The sequence below is a fragment of the Acanthochromis polyacanthus genome, chromosome 6 (genome assembly GCF_021347895.1).
Source record: "Acanthochromis polyacanthus isolate Apoly-LR-REF ecotype Palm Island chromosome 6, KAUST_Apoly_ChrSc, whole genome shotgun sequence".
Classification (NCBI taxonomy): Eukaryota; Metazoa; Chordata; class Actinopteri; family Pomacentridae; genus Acanthochromis; species Acanthochromis polyacanthus.
The window spans coordinates 29,144,439-29,155,403 of record NC_067118.1 but is presented as its reverse complement, the minus strand read 5'-3'; the positions used below and the strand labels follow the sequence as shown (position 1 = coordinate 29,155,403).

At 39.8% G+C, this 10,965-nt stretch overlaps 1 protein-coding gene across 2 annotated transcripts in view; it reads right to left on the bottom strand.

The window, feature by feature from the left end:
* Nucleotides 1-432: 432 nt before the first annotated feature.
* The window catches only part of pacsin1a (protein kinase C and casein kinase substrate in neurons 1a), a 38,384-nt gene continuing 27,851 nt past the window's right edge, over nt 433-10,965 (bottom strand). For both annotated transcript variants that reach the window (XM_022202518.2, XM_022202520.2), the window contains 6 exons: nt 9,724-9,879; nt 8,948-9,123; nt 6,046-6,166; nt 5,831-5,937; nt 5,039-5,235; nt 433-3,423 (listed from right to left, as the gene is read on the bottom strand). In XM_022202518.2, the coding sequence (XP_022058210.1) occupies nt 3,314-3,423; nt 5,039-5,235; nt 5,831-5,937; nt 6,046-6,166; nt 8,948-9,123; nt 9,724-9,879 (867 nt within the window). In that variant the 3' untranslated portion in view covers nt 433-3,313. The remainder of the gene's footprint in view (nt 3,424-5,038; nt 5,236-5,830; nt 5,938-6,045; nt 6,167-8,947; nt 9,124-9,723; nt 9,880-10,965) is intronic.

The following is a 10,965-nucleotide window of genomic DNA, read 5'->3' as shown; positions in this document are numbered from 1 at the left end:
TTTGTTATTCCAAAAACTACATCTTATTATGTTTGTCTCCTATTTGGCTCTAAGGCTCATATTTAAAATGTTTTTTTTTCGGTGTGAGGTTTGATTTTTTTTGAATGGATGCTTAGTTTTTTTCACACTGAAGGAGATTTCAAACTTTGGGAAATGCACTTAAACACTTTGTTGCTGGGAAGGAGAAGATGCCGCTTGAGCAGCCGGAGGAATAACGCTGTGGAAAATGCTGGATTGTTTTTACATTTCACATTAAACAAAGAACATATAGTGAACTTTAGAGGTGCTGGTACCTTTGGGATCCCAGTATTTGTGTTACACTGTGCTAACTGGCTGCTGGCTACAGCTACATATTTACCACATAAACAAGAGTTGTATCAATTTTCTCATCTAACCATCAGAACTGAAGTGAAAAAGCATTATCTCCAGAAGTGTCAAACTATCCGTTTAATTCCTATTTTTTAAAATAATGACATTTTCTTTTCTCTAATCCAAGTGTCAAACATATAGAAGTTGCAAAGCAATGCCAAAATAAGTGAATATTTTATCAAACCCACCTGTTAAATAGTCATTTTTATGGGCCTATCTTTGGGTATTTGTCCCGGTTCTACAATAAAGCAAACAAATTCCCAAGAATTGCCTCTTTTTCATGGAACAGTCTCAAATTCGCATATGCAGTCCGTACACAAAAACACACAGACACTATCTTTGTTTTTTTTTTTTTCAACAAACTTGTTTTCCTTTCAAACCAATATCGCAATATTGACACCATCACAACAAATTTGATTTGGGTTTTTCATCACTATCGTCATTATTATCTGTGATCATAATCATCTTTATGCATATTTAAATGAACTTCTTGTTACATCAAGATGAACAGGCACTACACCAGTTAGGAGATAAAAGTACATCACTAACTATGAACATACATCTTCTAGACCGCTAATATAGGGTTTCCACAACATGAGCTGCTGTCCCCTTTGTGCATAAGGAAGAGATCAACATAAAAAAGCATTTACATGTACACCTTTTTACTGCCTCAACATGGTTAGGTCTCATTTTCAACTCAACACAGTTGTACAGTTACAATAGAATATAATCTTTAAATTACATCATCATATACAAATCTGACAGCGTGGGATAACGTCACGCTTTTATGATACACTGACAATTCCATTGCAATAAAATTCATACGATATGGTACCTATTACTTAATATGTTTTCCATTGCTGTTATTTAATGAAACACATTTACATGTATAACACTACATTTTGTCTTAATAGTCAATCACTTGCATTTTTTTTTTACATTTTTTTTCTGTTAACATTTACACAACTCATACACACTGGATGATGAAGACGTTTTGCCCCAAAATTTTAACCTGGTAATGTGGATCTTTGTGTTTGGAATTGCGTGTATCGTGTAGATAACGTGTTTAATGCTTGTGTGTGTGTGTGTGTGTGTGTCTTTACGTGTGTGTGTGCGTACGTGCATCGAGGATGTAGGACAGTTGGATGACAGGAGTCCTTTTTGCTATGCTGGACAGCTTTACTCTAAGACACAACTTGTGAGCTGGTGATGTGTTTCTCCTCATGTGTGAGACCCAAACCTGTCGAATCCAGTTCCAGACACAGAGCTAAACACATCTGACTGCTGTTGGCCCGGTGACATTTAAAAACTGTAGGACAACTAAGTTATAAAAAGCATTTCTCCCATCTTGTCAGAGATTCAGGTGCAACTCGTAGCAAGATAACATCTGATGAATGCGATTCCTCCTGGATATTTAACATCCATGGAGCAAGTTAAAGACTTAAAAACAGCCATGTAATGAGCGCACCGTGTAAGGGTCATCTTACATACAGCACACGACTGGTGACGTGTATTCCCCCTGTGTTGTGAGCAGACAAATGAAGTGTGGGTGGACTGGGAAGCAACTACAAGTTGATCTTCACTGAAGCCGTTTCACATGAAATATGTGAAATTATTGCATGGAGAGAAAACGGATAGTTGATGGTATCGGGTCGTTCTTTGGCTCAGCAGGAAAACGGGCCACATAACTAGTGCTTTTTGCTAGGCGGGGCTTTAAAAGACAGCGGAGAACAATGTTTAGACAACATGCCCTCTTTCGAGCCCAATCACTAGTACATTCATGTCCTGTTGGAGAGGCTTCAATCTTCTGTAGCACTGTAACACATCGACATGCCTCCATTGGCGTTTCGCTCTGGAAGAACAGTCCCCGGCACAGGCATTGCTCAAAACCCTCCTCTTACACTGCAGTGGCAAGATGGCTCCATCCGACTTCACTCTGAGGGAATGTATCACTCACATTTCTTGTTAGCAGTAGTGGATTAAATGAGACCTGAATTAGTGAACCGAGAATGAAAGCTTCTGCAGAAACTGTAAATCCTTCCCATGGTTTGCATGAAGATGATATTGTCAAAGGATTTGTGATATGAAAAAAAAGAAGGAAATGTCGAAAAAAAACAAACAAACAGAAAATCGGTTCATCAACAAGCTTTCTCTCGTGAAATCAGAAGCACGTGCATGTCCAGAAGCATGTGACGCTAAGGAGTGAACTCTGCATTTGTAGCTGAAGTGTTGCATCAAGTTGTAGCCCGCGGGAGGCTGCAGGATTCAGGGAATGCAAGTCGTTGCATAGCGCATGCTGCTATGCAAGTTCAGAAACAGTTAAAAACACATAGCACTGCACACACTGGAAAAGAGGTCGGACCAAATCACAAAGAAAAAACAAAACAAAAAAAAACAAAAAAAGAGGATACTGTATGTGGTACTTTTAACACTACACAGCATTCCCGATGTAAGAATGACGACTGACCATACACAGCATTAAAAATGCTACACAAAATGGCATCACACTGTATATACACAATGCAGGTTAGAGAAGCTCATCTTTGTCGAATGGGTGTAACTGATTATATTGTCTTCCCATTTTCACAAGAGAACAGACTGCAGTATACTGCCAGTTTAAATAAGCTGCATCATATGTTAAATACAGCTACACAGAGAAGCAATGTGTTCCTGCACTGTCTTGATGTTATAGTTGAGTGTGTATATACCGGAATAACTGCTGCTCCTGTTTTTAAATGTGTAAGTCCACCCACCCCAAATGCTGGATAAAATATATTATACCGATATATTGTCTTTTAGGTTACTAAGTTTTATTTAGGCAAGACTGCTTGGCGCATCTGTTGGGCAAGGGATGTGTTGCTCTTAAGTCTCTGGCTATGTGCGGTGCAATTGGACGGGACAGTTCAAGCTGCCTCCAATGGCATGTCCTTGTCCAGTAACGTGACTAGATTGGCTCGACATAATTGGCTGGGTACAGTCCCTCTCGGCCGTTGTCCAAACGACCTCTACACCAGCCCTGCTCATCTTCATCCTCAGTCTTGGTCAGTTCGTCACCTGTCAAGGAAAGTGCACTCTTTAATCAACACATGTATCCAATAGTGAACGCAAATCTGCATTTCTCTCTCGGTGTTATGTAATATCAGTTCCATTCGGTGATGTATGTTCATATTCTGGAGTCAAGAGTGAACATCTCCTGTGCTCCCAATAACATTTTTGGGATTTTTCAAATCTTATTTATTCAGTAAAAGGAATAGTTCAGTGTCTTGGGAAATACAGTGTTTGCTTGGTTTGTTGTCTGGAGCATTCTGCACAGTAAGTATGACATAACAGGCCACCAATCGGTTAGCTTAGCATAAAGACTGAAAATAACAGAAAACAGCTACAATAATGGTGCAAAGTTAACAAAAATCTCCCTGATGACACCACAACAGACCACTGATGCTGACAGTGCAACTTGTTGTGGATTTATATTATGACTGTGAAGTTGCCTGGAAAATTCAGTCCAGTACATAATCCAATCTTAGAATCACAACTTGTCTTTTTGGTTTTTGTTTTTCACTTTGTAATTATACAAACATAATTTAGAACATGTTAATTAGTGAGCTGTTTTTTGTACTTCCCAAAAGGAAAACAGATCCTTTAACTGCTTAAATTCTGTGTGTTCTAAATGGTCTTCACACAGCCAGGAAACTGCTTCCTTTTATTAACTTACAGTAAAGCCATTCACTCCAGAATATAATGTAACCAGCCCATTAAATATCCACTCAGTGGGAAGCCACAGAGCAGCCCTTTGTTTGTTTAGACATGCAGATATCCAGTTTTCTTTCACTTTAAGTTTTCCCATGTAGATGACTCAAATTTGGCTGTGTGTTGGGCAGTACCAACTCAGCTCAACTCCACATTAAAGGTGCCCTGTGGAGTTGTTGTTTTTTACCGTTTAGTAGCAATATGAAGCTGTATTTTTACACTATTTAACTGATTAGCAGGTTGCGGTAACGTGCCAAGAAGAGCAACAACACACAAAATGTAAGTAAGGAGATTTTAAACAGGAAGTGAACACAAATGTAAACAATGAGGTTTCAAAATACAGGAAAGAAAGTCATCCAACATATCTGTTGGGCTAACCCATGATGCATTTTGATGAGTTGCTCAGAATGTACACAAGCTCTGTTTGTTTACAAGAAAACCTCCACCAGGCACCTTCAACTTCCCTTAAACAGAACAAATAAACTCTTGTTTGCACACAGGTGTGAAGAGTTTTTAAAGCCTGCCTCCAGCAAACACGCCTCATCTCAAACTGTGGAGATAAAAATGTGAACTTGTAGAACGAAGGTGCACAGCTGTGGCTTTTTTCAATTGTTATTTTTCCGTCCAAAGCTTGCATTTAAACTGTTAGTCATGCCACAGTGTAGAGCTCTAAAGCACTTTCTCGAACCATTTCCCTAAGAGCTTCTGTTAATTGACAGTAAATGCCTGTAATTTCTTTTCCATGTGGCTATTATTGACTAATCACTGCTATCCTCTACAGGGGAATGAAGCTTTAGAATAGAAATCAGGACAGAGCTGTTGTTTTTTGACCACCTGCATCTTATGCTCCAGCTTGTCTTCTGAATCTGCATGATGATGGACGAAATGAAATAATCAAAGTCATTTTGTAACAGACAATTACCTGCTTTGAAGGTGAGCTCATCCTGTTCCTGGCCTTCATAGTCATAGAGAGCTCGCACACGGAGCCCTTTCCCAGAGCTGGAATCATCTTCAAATGAATTCCCATTGCCACCGTTCTCATTGCCGGAGTACGCAGCGGGCTGCTCATCATCGGACCACTCAGTCGAATAGGCTTGGTTCTTATCATAGCTGCTCACACTAGAACGGAAAGAAAATGCTGAGTGAAATATAATGTTAAGCAACCCCAAAACAAAAGACTAAAAATACGTCCAAGGACGAGTTTACCGAGTCAACAAATCACATGAAAAGGTCAAATCCAACAATGAACTGATCATATTTATGACTGCATGAAATAAGCTTTCTGTGTAGCTTATTTCTGTCTGCCAAAGACCTTCACTGATGCCCAAAAAACAACAAATAAAAACACATGAATGAGCCACAGTGTTTCACTTACTAGTGTCATTACAACACACATGGGCATCACGGCTTGTTTTGAGTCATTCCCATATACACCATCCTGCTGCCGTAAATACACACTAGAGCAGCTGAAAATAGGCCACACATGCACTGTTTACTCCTGTTTCTAAACCGTTACAGCTTTAGAGCCAGTGAGCATGAGATTTGTTGACAAAAACAAAACTATAGAGTGAAATTAAAATTCAATTAAACTAACTATTCATCACATCTGACAGCTTTATTGTGAAATTTAATTCAAGATCTAATTTCACGATTAAAGAGATCGTGTTTCAGTGTGACTGATGGGATTTGTAAACAACAGACTCCTTGAACCAACCTGCTACGGTCACCAGGTGGAGCCACATGGTCGGTGCTTGGAGTGGGTGGGGCTCCATCTGGTTTCTTCTTCTTTGGAGGAGCAGCAGCCTGGTCTGGGTTGTACTCCTGGTGAGGAGAGCAAGATGAAATGCATCAAAGTAGAAGACAGACAAGTAAGAAATGAAAAAGAGCGGTTTCATTCACAGGCTTCAGTCTGACTGGCTGAAGCTGTACCTCGAATGCAGGCCAGTTCATATGCATCCCTGGGCCGTGGTTGTTGCTGAACCACTTCAGGTCCTCTTGTGTGTTTGCAGCCAGGATCGTGCGCTCCAGTTCTCTGTATATTGTGGCATAGCTGAGGAGACGGAAATGGAACAAATAGTGACAATGAGAGAGCCAGAAGGGACCTGGGGGTGCTGCCAATTTGGCAACAAAAACCACAGTGTAGTTCAAATTCGGGGTTGAGAGAGAGCCAGTATTGGGTCATGACAAGACTGAAGTGTCTCCCTGAATTTTCTGCTGAAGCTGAAGCTCTAAGCAGCAGAAATAACCTGAATAATCCTATTTTTGAACAGGATGCTACTGTTGATGTTGCCACAGGTTTTCCAAAAACACTGCAATGTGTAATAGATTAAAAAAGGGCATGTTCACTGTGTATTTTTATTTCCTTACATACACTACAGACCAGGACATCTGGGTGTTATATTAACACAGTCAATTGGGCACAAACAGCATCATTCGAGAGCTTTCTCCAAACCTGGTAAATTAACTACATAGATGCTGTGTGGGATTGAAGAGGTGAGCCACAGCACGTTTTTGAACACAGAAAAATTAAGCAGCTTAATTTTAATAACTTGCTTTTTGGCAGACGAGGGTATGTTCTTCATTAAAGATGATAATTTCCTGTAATGTCTAACATGAGACCTTCTCTGTAGTTTCGCTCAGTGATCCTGGAGGAATATGAAAGTAATTTTCATTTGAGACCAGTAAAATCTCACCGAGAACCTGTGCTGTTGCTTTTGAGAGGACACGGTTATAGCAGAGAGGGAAAGCAGGTTTATGTAAGTATATTTAACAAGAGGAGCTATATCTTGACCTGCACTGTGGTCATGATGATGCTAAATCCAGAACATTCTTTGACAGTGAGCACATGATTCGAAACAAGTGTAGAAACTGTTGTAGAAAATGTACAATGTTGAACAAACTGCAGTCATTTGACCAGACATGTAATGAGACATGCATGACAGAAGTGTGGAAACAATGGAAAAAGATCAGATCAAAAGTGAATGATTGAACCAGTCAGAGTGGGATTCTCTCAAACACTCAGAAGCTTCAATAATCAATGGCAACCATGGTTGGCAGGTGAGATTAAAGCACCTGAAAATCACTTTGCCGTAGCTCCTGGCTTTGTTTGTTACATACAGGTTAAAAACAGCTCAGAATTTGACAAGCATTCGCTCTGAACAAAATTCAGTTTGGCAGGAACGCCACTGACTGGATCATCAGCTAATTAGTTGTGTGAGTCTGAGCGCTAATGAGAAATACATGCCTGGTTTGGACGTGTGTTGGGATTAATCACTCTGAGGTGAAATGTGCCGAATGTGACACAAGACAAATCAAACTAATCTATAATGCATTGTTTCGTAGTGTGGTTACGTTGCATGTATATAATGATAACTTCACGGAACAAAATTATATATGAGAGGGAAAACTGAAAAGCTGCAACGCTTAGACTTCCTGAGGACGGAGATCGTACATATTAGACCAAACCATACCAAAAAAAAAAAAAAAAAAACACTTGAGGATAAAGAGAAAGTCTCTGCAGTCTGCTTTGCCTGTTAAGTAGCATTTTAAATAGACACCACCTCCTATCCTGTTTGTGGTATTAATGCATGCGATCTCAAGGTGTGACTGGCATGGAGAGGGCATCCCATTTGGGGAAACTCATAGTTGCATCTCTGCTTTTTGTAGAGGACGTTATTCTGTTAGATTTATCAAGCTGCGACCTTCAATGCACAGCGTCTTGATTTGAAGTCGAGAGCACCTTTGCTGGAAACTAAAAGATTGCTAGCTCTGGTTGGGAGATTAGTTGATGCCTTAAGTGAAAGAGCTAAACAATCTTAGGATCTTGCTCAAGAGTGACAGAACAATGGAGCGTGAGATGGACAGACGGATTGGTGCGACATCAGCAGTAATGTGGGCGTAGTACAGGACTGTCTGGGTGAAGGACAGTTCAGTTTAACTGTGGGAGCTGAGCTGGACAGAGAAACTTTCAATTTATTGGTGAGTTTACATTCCAACCTTCACCTATGAGCTCTGACTAGATGCAGGCATCTAAAATGAGTTTACTCTGAAGGGTGGCAGGGCTCAGCCTCAGTGACCGGGTGAGAACCTCTGACATCCACATGGAGCTCTGAGAACAGTCACTGCCCCTTCATATTGAACAAAGCCGGCTGAGCTCCTGTAGTACAGGAATCTGATTAAGATGCCTTTCCTTCGAGGTTTTCTGGATACATCCAACAGTGAGGACAATCAGGGGAAGACCTAGAACTTGTGGCAGAGATTACATATCTCATCTGGCCCTTGAACGCTTTGAGTTCCCCTCAGGAGGAGCTGAAAAACATTGACAAGGAGAGGAATGTCTGAAATACCCTACTTAGTCTGCTGACTTTGTGACCTGACCCAAGATAAGTGGAGGACAGCCGATGTATGAGTGGAGTTCCGTGATGCCAAAGAAAGGGTTATAAGATGCTGGTTGTATGACACATGTCCTACAGTTTATTCAAAAACAGTTCTGCTTTTTAGAAGCCAAACCAGGAATCATAGTGAATTGTGTTGTTGCACTGACAAAAGTGTGCAAACATGTGTATATATAGTGTAGTCTGTGGGCAAAAACCCTTTCTAAACCTTATCTTGGAAAAGTCACCAAACATTATTTTAAGGAGTTTCATGCAGTTTTAATGTTTTGCTGACCATTGAATTGCTGTTATGACTCTCGCCTCATTGATTTAGGTAGGGAAATTGATCTTATTGGCCTGAAATGCCTGGGGGCAGTTATTTAAGATGGTGAATGGAGAAACTTGTCTAACCGGACTCTGAACCATTAATAAAGTTTCTCTGCTTCACCCAGACTCACCTTTGGTTCTCAGTGAGGTTAAGATGGCGTTTGATGTCCAGCAAGGCTTCCTTGAGGAAGGTCAGCCTCTTGACTTCGTGCTGCTGGCACTGGTCAAACACCAGCTCCATGCTCTCCATGTATGGTTGAGTGCACTTGTTCAGCTCCTCCAGAGACTTCTCATACTTTTCTTTAGCCTGAAACAGAAAAGAAAAAAATAGGATGACTGAAGACTCTTTTTAAGAAAACATTTAGCGATATTTTTTAATCTTAATAGCTTGTGTAATTTTATTTGTAACTTGCAATGCAGTGTGGTCACTGACTTACAGGCAAAAACAAACTTAAATGGTGTGTAAAGTTGACACACCAACTCAAATATCACATTAAAAATATAATAACTCACTTTCGGCTTCACACTGTGTATATCTTTCATAAAACGACATCTTAAAGTGTTAATTTAAATAAGAATATGTCAGAAGCCTAATCAATTGGCCCAATCAATAGCAATTTAAAGACCTGCCAGGACACCAATATACACTAGCTGTGACAGAGATATTGAACCAACAAGATAAGATACGTTGTGGTCTGTACAACTGCTGATAAAGTCACAAAAAATAACAAACAATTAGCTCAGTGTTCTGATATACATCAGTGTAAAAGTTGATTCTTTTTATGATCTTGTGTATTAGCATGTGTTCATCTGCTTTTATTCTGAAAACAGAAATCACCCCCTGAGTAGTACCATCCTTTTTTGTTACTCATCTCAAAATGAATATAAAAGATTTTAACGCCTCTACCTTCTGCACGTCCTGCTTGCATTTGTCCACTTTCTCGTGGAGCTTCTTCTGCTGATCTACCGTGACAGAAGCCTCAGTCTTGCCGTTGGCCTCTCGGGTTGCAGCCAGTTTCTCCTCCTTGCAGGCCATGTGGTACGCTTTCTTAGCCGTCTCCATCTGTAGGTCCAAACGCAGGCATATTCAGTATTACAGATTAAATGATCAGATCTGACCAAAAGAACACAATTAAGTAAAACTTTAAAATAGGAATGAGCTTCTTTTTGTGATCATTATAAATATTTTAACTCTAAGATTTCAGCATCAGAGCCATATTTAGGCATTTAGCACAAAATATCAAATTGAGTACTGCTCCAGTTCATGCATAGGAAAGGAATTCAACTGGGAACTTAGCTGGACCCAACAACCTTTTAAAAGCATCAATTTAAGCATTAATCATATAAGTAATAACTACTATATTAAAAATTGGTCCCTTGACAGATAATAAGGGATCAAATCAGATGCCTCCTTTTTTTTGTTTGCTTGTTTTTGTACAGCAGGTTTAGGCATGGATCAGGAAATCGGTGCATCCATAAACACTATCATAGAGCAAAACTATGAGGATAGTCTTTCTCTCTGCTGCTCAGATTTTCCTAATTGCATATATTGATTTGTTTTGGCCACTTGGGGGCAGCGGGAACAAATTGCGAACACATTGCCACCTTTTTACATCATATGGTACACTTGTTTGCCAACATTTTATCTTACTATAACCTATAAAGCTTATGTGCACATAGAACAGTTCTGAAGAAATATTATTATCTCATAAAAACCTTTTTTTGTGTCAAGTTGTCAATGCAAGTCCTGCATTTATTCTGTTTTATCTCTGGTTTTGGGCTCCACCAACTTGTGGGGAAAATATCTGGCTGTTGAGCTGCTAAATGCTCCAGTATGTTCACCAGCTAGTAAACTGTGACAGTTTGGTGCTGATCAGGCAGTGATTAGTGGGTTTTTAGAAATGTATTTTCATTGAATGCAGCTGCATGCGGAGGTCAAAAATGACACCATAAGCGTGATTACAGTGAATCACAAAGGTGAAGTTGCGGACAAAAGAAAATTATTACAAAGCCCTGCAAAGGAAAAAGAAGATTCAGGTCGTGATCCTCTGTCGATTCTCATCGTTTTAGCTCATTTTAATACATTCTCTGTGTGAAAATATGGACTATTGCTTTTTAAAACTCCAGTGCTGTAGAAATTAGGTGAATT